The following is a 19,725-nucleotide window of genomic DNA, read 5'->3' as shown; positions in this document are numbered from 1 at the left end:
GTATGGAAAGTCTAAAAAAAAGGAAAGTGCCACCTTCTCACCTTGTGTATTCGGTACAGTATGTGTGAAAACAGAGAGGGAAAGTCGCTGTATCTAATCGTATGTTTAGGGAAAGTATGTTAGGTCCCCTGAGGATTCTCTCAGTATTGTTCTCGCTTTCTTGTTTTTTTTTTTTTTTTTTTTTACCATCACACACATTCATTCATTCAATGCACTAAGAACAAAAGCAAAGATTGGAAGTAGATTTTTATGGTTTTTGGTTAAAAAAAAAAAAGAAAAAAAGAAAAGCGTGGTTATTTAGTCATAAATAGATAGCTAGATTGATCTATCAATACTAACTCTTTCTCTAACAATGCTTTGTTTTTTTAGTGGTGCCAGCCACCACCAGAATTTGAAATGATTTTCTTCTAAATTAGAATATTTTCTACTTATGACTAGGCCCAAACTAGGCCCACACGGAATCTGCGTGAATTTTCCGCAGAATTCCGCAGATTTCTGCAGATTTTTTAGCCCATTATTAATTCTGTTTATTTACTTGATTAAATGTGTAAATCTGAATTTATTCAGTTTTTATTCAGTAATTTATTAATTTTAATTTAATACATTAAGGGTTTAGTTATGATACTCCGCTGGATACTCCTAAAGTAAATCCGCAGAAATCCGCAGATTTTTACCAAAATTTTTCCGCAGAAATAGCAAAAAACGTCCGCAGATTCCATCTGGCCCTACTTATGACAAAAGTATTACAGTTTTCTCAGTGGCTTTGGTGCATTTCTCACAACACTATTTACATTTGCATAACAGTTAATGCATTTCTTAAAACAATTAGTCATTTGTGCACATCATAGTAGCAGTTTCTCATTCCTTCCAACTAATTGCGAATGCTTTTAGACATGCATCAATTGCTTTCATACAACTCTCTGCTGTTTTAAAACATTATCAGTTGCTTATGTCATGTCAGTCAGAATTACAGTTTTTCTCAGTCGCTTTGGTGAATTTCTCACAACACTATTTACATTTGCACAACAGTTTCTATCAGTTTATCATTCGCTTCTGTCATGTCAGTCAAAATTAACTAAACTTGTGAATGCTGAATAGTCACTCCATATAAAACTAAAGCCCTCATTTCATTACTTGAGTCATTACATACAAAAAATAGTTGTCAAAATCTGTAAAGCAAATAAAAAAAAACATTTTAATCTTTTTTTTTTCTGAAAATGTCTTTTACAGTTTTTCTCAGTCGCTTTGGTGAGTTTTTCACAACACCAGTGTATTTCTGCACAACAGTTAATGCATTTCTCAAAACAATTAATACAAACTGCAAAACCTAACTGATAACCTGCAAAAGCGCATCACATGCTCAAAATGGATAGTTCATTCCTCAAAAGCAAGTATTCATGTCAATCAAAGTGTCAGTGTCATCAAAATAAAAGGTCCTGACACCATTGTTTATGAACAAGATTGTCAAATGGCTTAGTAATGTTTTCATTATGACAGTTTACTCTGTATAATTTTTCCAATGCAAAGAAAGTCAGATTTTGGTAACACTTCCTGAAAATGCTCAAGACAGCACTTTATACTATTAGCACAGCTATTTGAAAACTACAGTAAAGTTAGACATCACTGCATTTAGTTAGGTATTTGAGTACAAGACACTGAATATGTATGTTTCACATGTTTACTGCATTTGCTCGTTGCAATTCTAATTTATTCACAGCATTGTGCAAAAGAATAAATAAACCCTTATTTACAACAAACATAAACCTCCTTTGGGTATAGCAGCGCACAACTGTAAACAATATTGCAGAACATATTGGAACTGAACCTACAACATACACAGGTCTGTAAATCATTCATGAAACTGTTCAATTTTTAAGACATTTTCAGGAAAATTAAGATTTTTAATAAAAAAAAATTAAATAAAATTTGCTAGAAAGATTTTGACAGCTAGTTCAACATTTTTGTATGTAATGACTCAAGTAATGAAATGAGGACCATTAATTTTTTTATGGGATGACTATTCAGCATTTACAAGTTTAGTTAATTTTGACTGACATGACAGAAGCGAATGATAATGTTATCAATAGCAGAGAGTTGTATGAAAACAATTGATGCATTTCCAAAAGCATCTGCTATTTGTTGGAAGGAATGAGAAACTGCTACTAGGATGTGCACAAATGACTAATTGTTTTGAGAAATGCATGAACTGTTGTGCAAATATAAATAGTGCTGTGAGAAATGCATCAAAGCCACTGAGAAAAACTGTAAATTGAACAATTTTCATAAATGATTTGCATACCTGTATATGGTGCAGGTACAGTTTCAATATGTACTGCAGTATTGTTTAGAATTGTGCACAGCTCTACCTAAAGGAAGTTTATGTTTGTTGTAAATAAGGGTGTATTTATTTTTTTGTATAAATTAGAATTGCAAAGAGCAAATGCAGTAAAAATGTGAAGCATACATATTCAGTGTCTAATACTCACACACCAAACAAGTATTGCGCCGCGCCTGGCATCACATTGCGCTGGGTGTATGATAGGGCCCTTAAAAACAAATAAAAGTACCTTAAAATAATGTATAACGAATTGCAGCAAATCTTATTGTTATGCTAATTTGTGCAGATCATTAAACATGAACTACAGTCATTTGGTTCAAGCACTACATATTATCTTCCTGCATTATTCATTTTCTCTTTTCATTCAAGCAAAGTGATGCTAGTAATTGTCTATTGGCACTTACCAATTAATTCATTCAGAGAAAGAAAAGGTGTGTGTGTGTGTTTGCTGGTGTCCTAAGTGGCCTCGTGGTACTTGCTATGATTTCTGTGTTCATTGACGGGTGGGCTCTCTCTCTCTTTCTCCTCTTCTCTCACTCTCTCCCTCTCCGCGCTCGCTTGTATCAGTCGGATTTGTGAACGTGAGAGCGCTTGTGTGTCTGCAGTGCTGCTTGGTCATTTGAAACGGCAGTCTCCTCTCAGACCGCATGTGTGTGCGAGTGTGTGCGCGTGTCTGTCCCAGCTCTCCATCCTCAGGGAGGAGGGAGTCTAACAGGCTGTTGGAGATCAAAGAAGAGACATTTCATTCGGATCAAGGACGGAGCTTGAACAGTGCTTTGGGAATTCAGAGCGGAAGGGAAGACGCCGAGTAGGGAGCAGGAACTGGAAAGTGTTGCAACCAAAGAGCGTTAACTGAACAATTGGCTGGACAATATTTGCAGGTGTTACAAACAGTCGACTTCAGGCTTGTGGGGCGCTTACTTAAAACATTTGTTTGCCCGTAAAAGACATCATGGCTGTGCAACTGATGCCCGAATCTGCCGTCTGCCTGCTTATGGTGAGTACGATGATCTTTGGAGTCAACTCTAAACACCTAAACACACCCTCAGCGTTGAGTTTTAATGAGTTGTATCCGATCCGATGCTTTTAAATGCTTCTTTTTGTTTTGTTTCACACACCCACAAAAGCAAAGCACGTGCGCTCTGCAGTAGCGCCACCAAACGCTGACCGAATTGCAGCACACTAGTATTGCAGAGGGGAAAAAAAGCCTTGACAGGTGCCCTGACATCAGCATCTACAAAAGTGTGTCGTTTCTCGAGAGCGTGCTTTTTTCACACACCGGGGTCTCATTACTGCACCATGGGCTTCTTTTTTTTTTAATAGTGCTGATTTTTCTTTCGCTGACTTAGTATCTCAGCCCGTTTGGCTGAATAAGGCGTTTAGCTTCTGTGCATTGTGTGAAATCAGGTGGATGATGATTATTGATTGTGCGCACCTGTTCCCATTGTGCTTTTGAGAACGGTTTTGCTTCTGAAGAAAAGCTGTGTTGTGTGGGATCACCTCTGGAAAGACGAGGAGAAAGCATGTCAGCGCCCCACCCCTTCTGCCCTACCTGTAACAGCTGTCTGTCTCCATGGTAATAGGCCACGGCTCTTTCTGACATGTAGAGAGGAAGGCGGTTAGACAGGCAGAGAGAGACAGGGAGAAATAAATAGAGAGCAAAGTGCACAGCAAATAAGCCTTCGTCTTCTATTTATCATTTTCTTTTATCCGCCTCTACCACCTCTGACACCGGAGTCAGACGAATCAAATCCAAATCTAGCAATTGCTTTGGAAATGTCCATTCAGGGATGGAATGCATATTGGAATTTTGGCTGGGACTGATTTGAGATGGATAAATAGCTTGAAATGGGTTATACTGGATTGTGGCTTCAGTGTTGTGGCTAAAGATGCAATTCGAATGCTGTACCTTTCTTGAATGCTTGATTCTTATTGGCTGATGAATATTCTTAGGTGTGCAATTATGTGCAAATTTATCGCATGGATTAAGTAGTTCCAGGCAGGTTTTGGCCAAATTACACTTTTATTTCAGTACACCGAGTGATTTAAGCTTTTTTCAGCCTCCAACAGTTAAAAGGACAATAAAACAGGCAAATATGAAATAAAAAAATGATGAAATGCAACATCTGAACAGTCTTCAGGAGTGGTAATTAGTATAAACGGAATAACTGACTACATGCTGTTGAATTATTAGAAAGCAATGCACACCAGATATGCTTCTATCTATCTATCTATCTATCTATCTATCTATCTATCTATCTATCTATCTATCTATCTATCTATCTGTCTGTCTGTCTGTCTGTCTGTCTGTCTGTCTGTCTGTCTGTCTGTCTGTCTGTCTGTCTGTCTGTCTGTCTGTCTGTCTGTCTGTCTGTCTATCTATCTATCTATCTATCTATCGTTCTATCTATCTATCGTTCCATCTATCGTTCCATCTATCGTTCTATCTATCTATCTATCTATCTATCTATCTATCTATCTATCTATCTATCTATCTATCTATCTATCTATCTATCTATCTATCTATCTATCTATCTATCTGTCTATCTGTCTGTCTGTCTGTCTGTCTGTCTGTCTGTCTGTCTGTCTGTCTGTCTGTCTGTCTATCTGTCTATCTATCTATCGCTCTATCTATCTATCTATCTATCTATCTATCTATCTATCTATCTATCTATCTATCTATCTATCTATCTATCGTTCTATCGTTCTATCTATCTATCTATCTATCTATCTATCTATCTATCTATCTATCTATCTATCTATCTATCTATCTATCTATCTATCTATCTATCTATCTATCATCTATCATCTATCTATCATCTATCTATCTATCTATCTATCTATCTATCTATCTATCTATCTATCTACTTATCTATCATTCTATTTTGGTCAAGTTCTCATTCTCGCTGTTTCTCATCATTCGGAAATCTTGCCAGGATGGTCAAATGATTCACACATGCTCATTCACACATGCGTTCACATTTGAATCCCATTCCAAATATAGACAGCTTAACATGTTGAGTATTCCTAAGGGCACTTCATCTCCCCTTGTTTTTAGGCAGCGAGATGATTGCATTTCCGTCAGATAACGCATTCATTATAGAGCCTCGGCGGCTGTATGTTTTTGTAACACCAGAGTGCACATTCAAGTACACACTTTATCATGTTAAATCTGTGATAGCATGAAATATTAACATGAGTTTGGATGAATATTAATAATGTATTTGCAGCGAACATTAATATTTCAGTCGGAACGTTAATTAAGACGCTTGACATTTGTTAGAGGCAGCAAACCACAATATAACACAAGCCGAAAAATCCACGGGAAACACTGTGGCTGTGTCATTCTCATTTTCTCTCAGTCTCCAAAGGGACATCTGTGTGTAAATGTCTGCCAACCCTGCTGATGAAGGGCCCTCGTTCCTCTCTCCCTCATTAGTCTTCCAATAAAAGCAGCAAACACTTCATATTTTCATTCATCTCTTGCAATTCTCCGAGATGCTCAGACATGGTTCAGTGTCGCGGTGACATCACAGCACGCATCTTTTTTTTCCTTTGAAGCATAAAAAACCTAGATAGGAAAATAGGATCAAAGTTATCAGTCGATCTGGGGGGACGCAGAAAATTATGCACACAGTATGAGCAGAAAACGGCCTCTTTTTTGCGCTGTTTACGATTTGCATGCATCATGGGACTCAGTAATGCTGGGGTATTCATAAATAAAAAAGATGGTAAACTGAACATCTTTAGCTGGTTGTGTGAGTCAAACTGATGGGATGTTACCTGTGATCTGAGCAATATTTGTTTAAATAATCTGCATACATCTCAGCTTTTTAGTTGATACACTTATACATACAATATACATCTAAAAACAGTCTATAAACCAACATAGGCTCATTCTGAAAACGTAGCCCCTATATACATTACTGGAGATCACAAATTATGTAGCCAGAAGTACAGTATGTATGGCTGCATATACTTTTTAGAGTTCAAGTCCATTGAAGATCGGTTCCAGAAAGCAGCTTAGACAAAAACTAAAGCCAAAAAATTAAATAAACAAGTAAATAACAGGGTGAGAACTTGGTAAAACCTGAAAACGTGGTAAAAATCAGGCGAGGGCTTTTCTTTTTCTGGATTGGTTTTGAAAACTGCCGTTTAGGTTTAGGGAAGGCGGTGGGTAGGGCAGTCTATCGGTGAGTCTGTCATTTAGTTAGTCGACAGTGGCCTCTGGTGGATTTACGTGAGAACAGCAGGCGTGAATGGCACTCAAGAGAGAAATTTAAGATCTGAAAAAGCAATCACAGCGGCCTCTGGTGGATTTGTGAAAACAAAATCTGCAAAAAAACGTAGCTCCTGGAAAATATTTTGCGCTCTCCAGAAATGTATATAGCGGTACGTTTTCAGAATGAGCCTGGGTTGTCTTATACAAAGCATAAAGCAAAATATCAACATGAATAATAATATTAGTATTTGCATTAATTAATTCAATATTTACAATTAAATATATATTGCAATTTTAAACGTGTCCTTTATATTTAAATGATTTCAATTTTTTTCTGCTAATTCCCTGATTTAACAAGGGTCGCCACAGCGGAATGAACCGGCAATTTTCGGCATCATTAGTCTAATTTTATCCATTCTTCCTCTAGTTCTCCAGTCTTCTCCAGTAAATGATTCTTTATTATATCTTATTAATATCAATGGTAAAATTGATATACAATTGTTACATATTTACAGTGGGGGAGGTATTGAATGTGTCACCATTTTTCTCAGAAAACATTTCTAAATTTGTCGTTGACTTGTAATTTTCACCGGATGTTGGTAACAACCAAAGAAATCCATATATATTCAAAGAAAACAAATCTAATTAGTTTACAAATGAAGTTATGCATAATAAAATGAAATGACGCAGGGAAAAAGTATTGAATACATGAAGAAAAGGAGATGTAGAAAGGCAGTGAAAGCCCAGACTGCAGCTGAAATTAGTAGTTATTTAGCAACCCTCTGCCCGTCATCATTGTAAATGAATATTCGCTGCTTCAGTTCAACATCTACACTATTTGGATGATAAAGATGAAACCAGGGTGAACATTTTAGCAAGACAATGATCCAAAACACAGCCAAAAATAAATAAATAAAATAAATCTCAAATGCTTTCAGAAAAAGAAACTCAAGCTGTGGAATGGCCCAGCCAATCACCTGACTTGAATCCAATAGAGAATCCAAAATAAAGATCGGATTTGATAGACGAGACCACAGAACCATTAAGATTTTTTACACTCTTTTGAAAGTCTATTAAAAAAATCACACCTGAGCAATGCATGAGAGGTGTCTTTAAGCTTCCATTACCAAAAAAGCCTTTTATATAGTTCAATACTTTCTCTTTACTACAATTTTTTCATATTTTTTTTTTTTTACCAAAATCCGGTTCAGTTTCATGTCAACAGCTCTAGAATATTTTTCCCAGAAAAAAAACATGACGTGTTGAATACTTATATTTCCCTTGCTGTATAATTGTTATAGTTAATGTCTTTGTGAACAGTGAAATATTTTTCAATATTCATTGAATGGAAAGGATTGAAGCATACTGTATACAATATATACATACTTACAAAGCACATGTTTTTAGAAATATTTTCTCACATCAGTATCATTGCTTTCACTTTTGATACATTTTTGCTAAATGAAAGTGTCAGTTTAAAGAAAACTTGTTATCTATTAATAGAATACTGCACAATTGCCATTTACAATTGATTATCAATATTAATATCACTTAGCCCTTAACCTGCAGTAGCAGAATATATGGATTTATGACACAATGTCAGCTGATTCCCAGGTGGTGACACTCCCTGCCGCCCCCCCACCACATGCACTTTCTGTGCTCACCCATCTGTTCCATTGCCATTGTTACAATAATGCTACACATCCTCACCTTCAGTATCAGCTGCTCCTTATCCATCTTGCCAATCAGACTAAATTAGTGTATAGAAACTATTTGCCTAAACATGTTTGCTTTTCTTGTCATTTCATTTACAGCACTGTTGTGTTTACACTCTCTTAGAGTGGCTACGACAAATACACATCACACATCTCCATTTACTCTGCATTCTTTTGTAGTATCAGTAGCATGTCATGATTTTGCCAAGATGTGATCCTGAATTAACATCTATGTTGATCCTGGAACATCAATCTGGTGGAAAATGTAATCTATACCTATTCCCTACCCCTAAACCCAACCATAACTGTACTTTATTCCCAAAATCAAAGGGGAATAATTTTTGGATAGCAGCCATGTAGAAGTGCTTAAACCTAGCCGTAAACCTAAACTTAACATAAACAGTAAACATATGCCCTAATTCTGATTGGCTGATTGAAATGTTGTTCCAGGATCCACATAGATGTTAATACTGGAACATGTCCTACTTGGTGAAATCAGGTGGGCGGTATCAATATCCTGCTGTCATATTACCAGCATAGGGTGAATTAACTCAACAGTGCGAGCTTTCATTCTGGGAAACTCTTTTCTTTATGGGGAAGAATGGCATCTGAATGCACTGAATGCTTCATTATGAAGTCGTATCTTTTACTCAGTACTATTTGTGCCTTGATCAATATCCTTATCTGTCTGAGATCCTCTGGGATGTTTAGTGCAGCTCTGCGACCATTAGAATATCGTTACAACAGCAGATTGTGGTACAGATTGTGCATTAAAGGGATAGTTCACCCAAAAAATGATAATCCTGTCATCATTTAATCAGCTTTTACTTGTTCCAAATCTTGACTGTTTTTCTTCTGTTGAACACAAAAGAAGATATTTTGAGAAATGCTGAAAACCTGTAACCGTTAACTTCCATAGTATTCGTTTTTACAACAAAATAACGTTTGTGTTCAACAGAAGAACGAAACTCAAACTTTGAAACAAGTAAAGGATTAGTAAATGATGATTGAATTTTCATTTTGGATGAACTATCCCTTTAGTGTCGCAATGAGACCAAAATTGACACTCTTTATTTTTGTCTATACTGTAAACATTCACCGGCCACTTTATTAGGTACACTTTTCTAGTACCAGGTTGGACCCCATTTTGCCTTCAGAACTCCCTTAATTCTTTGTGGCATAGATTTAACAAGGTACTGTAAATATTCCTCAGAGATTTTGCTCCATATTGACATTATAGCATCAGTTGCTGCAGATTTGTCAGCTGCACATCCATGATGCAAATTTCCCGTTCCACCACATCCCTATTGGATTGAGATCTGGTGACTGTGAAGGCCATTTGAGGACAGTGAACTCATTGTCATGCTCAAGAAACCAGTCTGGGGTTTAGTAGTTCCCAGTAGATCAGCAGTTTCTAAAATACTCAGACCAGCCCATCTAGCACCAACAACCATGCCACATTCAAAGTCACTGAAATCCCCTTTCTTCCCCATTCTGATGCCTGGTTTGAACTGCAGCAGATCGTCTTGACCATTTCTACATGCCTAAATGCATTGAGTTGCTGCCATGTGATTGGCTGATTAGAAATTTGCATTAATGAGCAGGTAGACAGGTGTAGCTAATAAAGTGGCCGGTGAGTGGATAGTATATAGTAGTGCTTGTTTCTCTGCACATAACCTTCTCTTTCCCACCACAACTACTTTTCTTCACTTCTGGTCATGTGAAATGCGTTTATGGCAGGCTATGATGAGGGTGTGTGTCTCATTTCTGCTCTGCCTTTATCCATTTGTCAATCTTTCTTTATTTTGTTAGAAACTTACATCTCCCAACAATCCAATCAGTTCCTAAAAGATGAAATCATGAAATGAAAAAAAAGGACAGTCTTAACTTCTGTTTCATGGCGAGTTTAGATGCATTGTGGTATTTCTGTTTGTGCCTTTCCCAATTAGTAATGCATGGTGGTAGCAGTTTCCAAGGGCATGTGTTTGACGCATGAAATGACGAAAGGCTCGAGCTTGGAGTCGGCTTTGATAAAAGTGTCTACTTGTAGCAGCATGTACATGTGCTTGAATTTTTAAAAGTAGCAGTTAATTAACATAAATGATAAGGGACAGGGGCGACACAGTGGCTCAGTGGTTAGCACTGTCGCCTCACAGCAAGATGGTTGCTGGTTCGAGTCTCGGCTGGGTCAGTTGGCATGTCTGTGTGGAGCTTGCATGTTCTCCCCATGTTGGTGTGGGTTCATTCCGCTGTGGCGACACTGATAAAGAGGCTAAGCTGAAGGAAAATTAATGAATGAATGAAAAGGGACAATAATTATGTTTCCATCCACCTATTTTTCAGTGCATTTTGGATATGCCCATAAAAAATGGTTGATGGAAATGTCAAGATGCGCATACGTTTTGAAAATGCGTATAAAACCTATGTGCATAACTGAGTGAGAAAAACTTTTTATTCGATAAGAAAAGATGTACAAATTCCAGTATGCGTATTAAAAGGTCATGTGACTTTGGTATAAGAGATCATGTGATGATAAAAATGTGTGTGAATGAAAAATGTGCATTCTTAAATGCCTTAACCATCTTAGTATTAGTGTTATAATAATATTAATGGCCTCAAGAATCAAGAGCATCTGTGCTCCGCATCTCACGTCTTCAAACACCACCGCTTCACTGCATGTAAGGATTGCCTTCTGAGGCACAAGTCGTTTATTAAGTAAAGTTTCACAAACTAATTTCGAGAGGAGCCCGTGATATGATTGTGCACGACTGGCTCCTCCTCTGTAATCAGTAATAATCCAATCAGAGTGATCCAAGCTTACTATAGATGGATTGTTTTCTCTCTACTACTCTATCTTCATTTTGGAAGAATCCCTCCTTCCACCCCATCTCCTCCTTTTCCCCCCTTTTCTAAGGGGGAGCTCTCGAGACCTACCTGATCTCGGATCCCCTTATATGCTTATTGTCCGAGCTCAGGGTTCTCTCCCGGGACAGCATGCCAAACCTGCTATAAACGCTAAGCTTATCTAAGTGGGAACTCTTGAAATGAAGAAAAGATTGACGCAGCTTCTCTCATCGCAGCAAACTCGGTTTTCTCTGTGGATATTTGGCGGCAGATAATCAGGAAGAGACGATTTTGTTCTATGACTTGTTGGATGGAAAAACTGCTTTATTCACACGTATTTTATGCTACAATACAGTTTTGCGCATAAAATTAATTCCCATTTTTGGATGGAAACATAAACCATTTTTCTTTCACCTTTTTTTTAAACCTGTTTGAGTTTCTTTATTTTCACTCACTTTCCTTGGCTAAAAGTCACCACAGCGGAATGAACCACCAATTGTTTCTTTATTCTGTTGAACACAAAAGAAGATATTTCTTAAATCAAGAAGCTTTTCTAGAGCTTTTTTCTAAAAATTGTTTTGTTTTTAGAACTAATACTGTATGTCGAAATTAAGTGAATTTATAAGCAAAAAAATTTGCCAAGGTGAAACGGTGGCTCACTGGTTAGCACTGTTGCCCTTACTACAAAAAGGTCGCTGGTTTGAGTCCCAGCTGGGTCAGTTTGCGTTTCTGTGTGAAGTTTGCATGTTCTCTCTGTGTTGGCGTGGGTTTCCCCAAAGTCCAAAGAAATGTGCTATAGGTGAATTGAATAAACTAAATTGTCCGTAGTGTATGTGTGTGCATGTAAGAGTGTATGAGTGTTTCCCAGTACTGGGTTGCAGCTGGAAACAAATAGCATATAAAACAAATGCTGGATAAGTTGGCTGTTCATTCCGCTGTGGCGACCCCTAATTAATAAAGGCATTAAGCTGAAAAGAAAATGAATGAATGAATAATCTTAAAATCTAGTTACTATAGTTATTTAATACTTGACTTGATAAGTTTGATGAACAAAGGGACTAAGACGAAGGAAAATGAATGAATGAGTAATCTGCCAATGGGGTAAACAAGTGAAAACAAGATTATTTGGCTTTGTTTAAAAGAAAAACTCACTTAATTTTTACTTATTATTTCAGAAAACAAGACAAGATTGTTTGCTTATCTAGAAAATGCTTCTTGATGTAATAATCTTAGATGTTTTTTGCAGTGTAAAAAATGTCTGATGCACTTTTGGCAAAAATTAACTTTAAAAAACAAATGATCATTTACTTGGCTTTATTTTGTTTGTGAATTATTTTTAAGTTGACCCTGAATATTGCATACTACAGTGTAGTATTGTTGTAATCATTTCATGGTAAGCAAGCACAGTTGCATATTGCGGTTGTCGTATTGGCTTTGACAGTCTCTGCTGAACAATACACAAAGGCCAAGGAGATTAGAGTCAAACATAGCAGGAAACCTCTCAGAATAAAAAAAAGGTCTCTTTTTGTCATTGCCATTCTTTTGTTTCCTTTCTAGCCTGCTGTCATTGCATACCACAAACACACTGTAGAGTTGGCTGCTGCCAGTGGAGAATGCAGAATATATTTTACCCTTTCAAATAACTTTTTTTTTGCAAGAAACTAGACATTTTCTTGGCCCTGAGTTAAATTTTGCATATTTGGCCCAGAAGTGCCGTGGCAAAGGCGATGACATAAGCAAATTCTGCCAATGAAAAGATTTTATATGCACAGTGAACTGCACTCCCATGTTAAGTAAACATTTTGTTGCTATATTCAGACATTAAAATATCCCACAAGTATCAAGATATACAATTAATAAAAAATAAATAAATAAATAAATATATATACTAATTTGCATGTTTTATTAGGTTAGAAATATTTCTTTTAAAAAGGTATTAACCGTTATTTATTTCTAAAACATTATAAATGAACATTAACTTTTAAAGGAATAGTTCACACAAAAATAAAAAATGCATCTCTTTAAGTGTGTTATGCAAAGTTTTGCATTTCAGAATGTGAATTAATGCTAATGTTGTAAATAATACATAATTTCTTGCAGTTAGCAATTGTTTCACTTTATAAGAACACTACATTTTTTTAATTACACAGCATTTAACTAATGTACTGTATTTTACTGTACTTATGCAGTTTGTTACTGTATTTGAAAGTTGCAGTGTGAAAATTGCTGTATATTTTACTGTAGAGATATACAAGCAATTCTGTAAATACATATACAGCAAGTAAATGGTGCTGTACATGTAAACACAGTTTATGTGATTCAAACAGCAAAAGTAGGATTAAACCATCGTTGACACTTGTAGTGCTACTGTATACATTGCATCCAGAAAGTATTCATAGCGCTTCACATTTTCCATATTTATTTATGCTACAGTCTTTTTCCAAAATAATTAAATTCATTTATTTTCTTAAAATTCTACACACAATACCCCATAATAACAATTTCACTCAATGTCACAATCCTGTCTCAGAGGTCTACAGACTATTTCTTTGTCTTCAGGCTTGGTTTGTGCTTTGACATGCACTGTCAATACCTTTTCAAATCATGTCCAATCAACCGAATTTGCCACAGGCAAACTCCAATTAAGCTGTTAAAACATACTTAATGCAGACTAAAACCTTCTCAGAGTGTTTAATTGTGTACTCTGGTACATATAAAACCACCTTGTTTCTAGGTAGACTAGTCAACCAGTGAGAATGAAATTTGCTGCGCTCCTCCAGCTCTGGCCATTGTTGTGTTGTGTGAACTTGTTGTGGGCGGTCTGTGGGTGTGCTGTCTGAGACTAGCTTTTATATTTTCTGCAAATGCTAAAGTTTGAATGTCCCTGAAGAACCAAGGGCATCCTTTACATTCACAGTTCTGTAAATCCAGTATAAGGAAGTGCTGTGGTACAGAGAGGCTGACACACTTTCCCCCAGTGTATGTGGTTATTATAGAAGTAAAGCTTTTGTTGAAATGTTTCAGTGAAGGCTGGCGTCTCTTCTGCACCACAGTCAAACCGACAAGACAAAAAAATAGGTTATAAAATGATAAACACAGGAGATAAAAGTAAACGCTCACTCATCCTATAAGAGCTCCCCATAGACTATATTATTGCTTCTCTCAAAAGAGTCTTGACAGACAGCACTTCAAATGTTCAAGCAGGCACAGCATGTGTTTTTTTTTACAGCTACACTTACAGACATTTACTCGATTCTGCAAAACAATTATTAATATCAGTTCACGAGTTCACACTTACAGATATTTGACTGAATAGAAAATGCGTATTTGGCGTGCTGTCCGGGGAGAGGGCTCTGAGCTCGGCAAGACACCCCAACTCATGTTATTCCCCTTATCAGGATGAAGAGATAGGGTCCGAGCGCAGTGTGTATCCCGGCTCCAGAATGCTCCCCCCTCAGATTTAAATAGGTATCTGGTTTAATAGTGTGGAGTTGGGGTGGTGGAGGGACGCTGAAGTCGAGAGAAACGGAGGTATGACGTGTTTGACTATTTGTAGGGGTTTGCTCTTGAGCTGATTGGATAATAGAATGATTGTGTGTGTGATGAATTAGCCTCGTGAAAGACTGATCATGCTCCTCCCGAAATTTGTTTATAAAACATCACTTATTTGTATACGCCTAATAAGAAAATTGGACAACTGACTTTTTAAATCACTTCAGAGTTTCTAGTTATGTTAAAAAAAATTAGAGATTTAGGCTTGGACAGTAGTTTCTATGAGGAAAAGAATGTGGTAAATTCCTTTGTGGTAAATTGTGTGTGTGTGTGTGTGTGTGTGTGCGCGTGTGTGTGTGTGTGTGTGTGTGTGTGTGTGTGTGTGTGTGTGTGTGTGTGTGTGTGTGTGTGTGTATTTAAAATCAGCAATAGTCATAAAGTACAGTTTTAAAATATTCCGTAATGCAACAATCACTAAGGCTACACTGTAAAATTTGCTGTTAAATTTACAGTATTACTGGCAATTTTGGTGGTAGTTTAACTGTACAGTTGTAATTGTTTATTTGCAGTGCACTTGTAAATTTTGCCATTAATACAAAAAAACTTGCGAGTAATACTGTAGTACTGTAAAAAAATACTGTAAAAATTGCAAGTAATACTGGTAAAACTTACAGTGTGTTTGTAAATTTTGCCAGTAATAAAGTGAACCTTGCAAATAATACTGTAAAAAAAGTACTGTAAAAATTGCAATACTGTAAAATTTAGTGCGCTTGTACATTTTACCAGTAATACTGTAAAAGAATGCCAGTAATACTGTAAAAAATAATGTAATACTGTAAATATTGCACGTAATGCTGTAAAAAATACTGTAAAATTGTCAGTAATATCATATAAATTGCCAGTAATACTGTAAAAATTGTCAGTAATACTGTAAAAAATAATCTAATACTTTAAAAATTGCATGTAATGCTGTAAAAATACTGAAAAATTGCCAGTAATATCATATAAATTGCCAGTAATACTGTAAAAATTGCTATTAATACTGTGGAAATTTACCAGTGATACTGTAAAAATGGCCAGTTATACTGTAAAATTTACAATGCACTTGTACATTTTGCCTGCAATACTGTAAAAATTAGCCATTATACTGTAATACTGTAAACAAATATTGTAATACTGTAAAAATGCCCAGTTATACTGTAAAAATTGCCAGTAATACTATAGAAATTGCTAGCAATACTGTAAAAATTGCCAATTATTATGTAAAATTTACAGTGCACCTGTCAATTTTGCCAGTAATACTGTAAAAGTGCCAATAATACTGTTATACTGTAAAAGAATTTCGTAATACACTAAAAATTGCCAGTAATTCTGTAAAAATTGCCAGTAATATTGTAAAATTTACAGTGCACTAGTAAATTTTGCCAGTAATATTGTAAAAAAATACTGTAATGCTGTAAAAATACTGGAATACTATAAAAATGGCAGTAATACTGTAGAAATTGCCAGTAATACTGTAAAAATTGCCACTAATACTGAAAAATTTACAGTGTGCTTGTAAATATTTCTGTAATACTGGCCATTTATACAGTATAACTGGCTTTTTTTTTACAGCATTACAGTATTTGTATAGTATTACTGGCATTTTTTTACAGTATTACAGTAGTTTTACAGTACAACTGGCAACCAAAATAACCAGTAATACTGTAAAAGTTACATCACACCATACAATTTGTATTTAGCATTCCCCATACAGGGTTTCAGCATTTTAGAGATAAAACCGCTTGAATATAAAGTCCTTGTATACTTTTTATCCAGTTTCACATCAAAGTACATTTGTTTATAGACCTAAATTGCCTTCCATAATGCACACAATATTTTTACATTTACGCTAACATACTGTCTGTCTGATGATGTCACCTGTATGTTAAGTCGGCTATACATTACAGCAACTACATTAAATATAATCTGCCCTTGATAAAAGCGGCCCAGAGGTCTGCATCTTCATTTTAGCAGTAGGATGTCTGTTCACACACTAAGCTAATGGAGAGGAATGGATCATCTCTCTCTCTCTCTCTTACAGTACAGCCCTTGAATCCGCACTAACCTCATTAAACTGCCTGCATACGGGACATGAATGGGAAAATTAGGTTTGAGATGCACACATGAAGATCAGAGTCTCACACACACACACACACACACACACACACACACACACCAGATGTCTCTGCCACATTCATTTTTAATCATGTTAGAGCTTATTACTGAGCTGGCCTTCCGTTGTTTGGCTTTATCGATGATGTCACCTCTATGTCTGTGTTTGTGTGCTTGTGTGTATATATGTGTGTGTGTGTTCACACAAAACTGATATATTGAGGTCAGTGGAGCGCAACACCTCTTCAACAGCACATCCATCAGTGTTTAGTTCGCCTAGAGAGGAGAGCGAGTTTAGTATGTGCAGTCCTGCTGGTTTAGTCTACACCTCACACTGTTTTGCCTGCTATTATTTTAAGTCTAAAAAAATGTTTAAATCAATAGTTCACACAAAAATTGATGTTCGGGTTGAAACAATTCATGCTGCAATTACCAGTTGTGACAAAAGACAAACATTCAAAATGCACACATTCAAAAAAGGCATTGGTGTTGCTAATGTAAAATGTTCATTAATATATGAAGAGTTCAGATGAAAAAGCCGCTAAACGTGAATGCTTTAGGCACGTAGTACACCAATAACGAATAGATTTGCTTCTAATCATCCAAATCCCAGCGTCAGTGCATTCAGAAATATCAGTTTGTTGGCAAAAGCTGCTAAACGCCACTTGCCTTTGACAGCAAAGCCGCTATATGCTGAGAACCAGTCAGAAGCGCGAATCGAATCATATGTTTTCATTGTAGCAGCACGGTGATACGCTGGCTTTAATAAAGAGACTGTTTTATTCCGCTTTTGATTTTAAAAGACGGAGTTTGAGGAACTGGATGAGCCTGTCAGACTGTCAGTGAATGGCAAATGAAAACGTCCCTTACCTCAAAACTCTGTGCAATATAGGAAAAGGAGAACACACTGTACAGTCGGAAGTGTAGCATGGATTCATAACGTGCTTTTGAGCAGCGACGCTACTTCGAATGAGTCCGATTTACTATACATTAAACAGCAACTGCATTTGACAAGAGACCGAGTTAAGATGCCGTTCTTTTATCCCACGTGAATGCTATGAGGATAAACAGGCAACCAAGATCTTAAGTATGGTGAAAATGAATGAATGACAGCTTTTCTGAACGGCATCTCCTTTTTGCCCTGTAGACCTACCTTGGGTTTTATTTAGTAATTTAAGTTATTTTTTAAAATATAAATATAAGGTATAAAAACTATACGTCATTTATATTACTTTATTATGCCTATACGTCTGATAAGCTTTATAATAATGGACAATGCACAGATATTGATGTTTCACAATGTTTTTACACTACATTATTTGAATCTACCAAGCTTAGGTTACAATGTTTGCAATGTTTTCATTGTTCTACTTACATTAAATTTAAATCAGAACATCAGAAATGACAACACATTGTTAAGATTTAATTAATGTGAGTTTTAAGTTATTGATTAATGCACTTACTTTACAGATTTCATTCATTCATTTTCCTGGCTTATCACAGCGGAATGAACCGCCACTTACTTGACAGATTTATATATTTTAAATTTCAGGTGGTTTGTGTAATGTGTTTTATATTTGGTAAAATAATTTTTAATGGCATCTTCATTGTCAACGAATTACACTGTCTTGTTCCAATAGGAGAATTTAGAGGTTTTTGCATAAAAAACATGAGTGGATTTAGCTGGTTTTGACGCAAAAGAAAATTTACCTGGTTAAAAAAAGAAAGAATTGTCTAAACACAATAATTTTTTTTTTATTTACTAGCTAATAACATTTCATTACGTATAAAATGAAACTTCTTAACCCTATCATATCATCATTATGATATATTGCCTTCAGTGATTTCCTGAAGATAAATACCAAAAAATAACGCAACTAGAAAAACTACAGCAGTCACTGTCGTCGATCTCACATAAAACAAGAGATTGATATGACCATATGATGATGTGTGCAGGTGTTGTAGTGCTGTCCCATTTCTTAGAGGTTATTTTGAAGGGGAATTGGAAGGAGTAGAAGTACAAAAATAGAATTGAGATTGGGCCTAAGTCTAATGATTATCTTTTAGACTAAACATGTTGTATGCCTTTAAAAGACTTAAAGAAGGGTTAACATTAAAGGATTAAAACACAAAAGCTGTCAGATTTGTGAACTAATGCTATTACAGATCATGTCTGGTTATTGAAATAAGGCCAAAATGAAATGTAACTAACCCTTCAATGTTAGTTTGGTAAATAATAGATTTAAATTTAGATTTAAACTGAAATAATGGAATTAATAAAACAAAATAAAGATATCTAAAAATATTTTTTAAAAATTAATATATGCTCAAACAAACAAACATACTAACTAACTAACTAACTAACTAACTAACTAACTAATTAACTAACTAACTAACTAACTAACTAACTAACTAACTAACTAACTAACTAACTAACTAACTAACTAACTAACTAACTAACTAACCAACTGACTACCTAGATTGCTTGCTAACTAACTAGCTAACTAACTATGCTACAGCTATAAGCTATATAAATACCGTTTAAATATTAGTGCATTTCATATTTTTATCTATTCTGTCTTATGTTTACAATTATTAAATATGGGCTACTTTGTATTATCTGTCTTTCTCTTTACACATTCGTTCGTTCCTTCCTTCATTCATTTGTTTGTTCGCATTTTCTAAACATGACCAACACATCCTAAAACCATTAGATTGCACTAATGACATTGTCATTGTTTAAGTAGTTCGCATCTGTAAAGACTTTAATTTTCAAAAATAACCTGACATAGTGAGAACAAAACTTTAATTACTTTATGAAATGATTGCATGTACTAGAGCTGTGCGGTTAATTGTAATCGAATCACAATCATAATTTGAAACGTTGCGATTAGCTAATTGCAAGAGTCTGCAATATGAAATATGTATTATCTAATTTCACCCTCCCACAGCAAATGTGT

At 35.7% G+C, this 19,725-nt stretch overlaps 1 protein-coding gene across 1 annotated transcript in view; it reads left to right on the top strand.

Annotated features, from left to right (window-relative positions):
• The first annotated feature begins 2,903 nt into the window (after window positions 1-2,903).
• Window positions 2,904-19,725, top strand: part of frmd4a (FERM domain containing 4A) — a 291,695-nt gene continuing 274,873 nt past the window's right edge. Inside the window, exon 1 of the mRNA XM_009293451.4 lies at window positions 2,904-3,335. Coding sequence (XP_009291726.1) covers window positions 3,291-3,335 — 45 coding nt within the window. The 5' untranslated portion in view covers window positions 2,904-3,290. The remainder of the gene's footprint in view (window positions 3,336-19,725) is intronic.

This window comes from Danio rerio, chromosome 18 (assembly GCF_049306965.1).
Source record: "Danio rerio strain Tuebingen ecotype United States chromosome 18, GRCz12tu, whole genome shotgun sequence".
In the NCBI taxonomy this organism is placed as follows: domain Eukaryota; kingdom Metazoa; phylum Chordata; class Actinopteri; order Cypriniformes; family Danionidae; genus Danio; species Danio rerio.
This window is presented reverse-complemented; position numbering and strand designations above follow the sequence as displayed.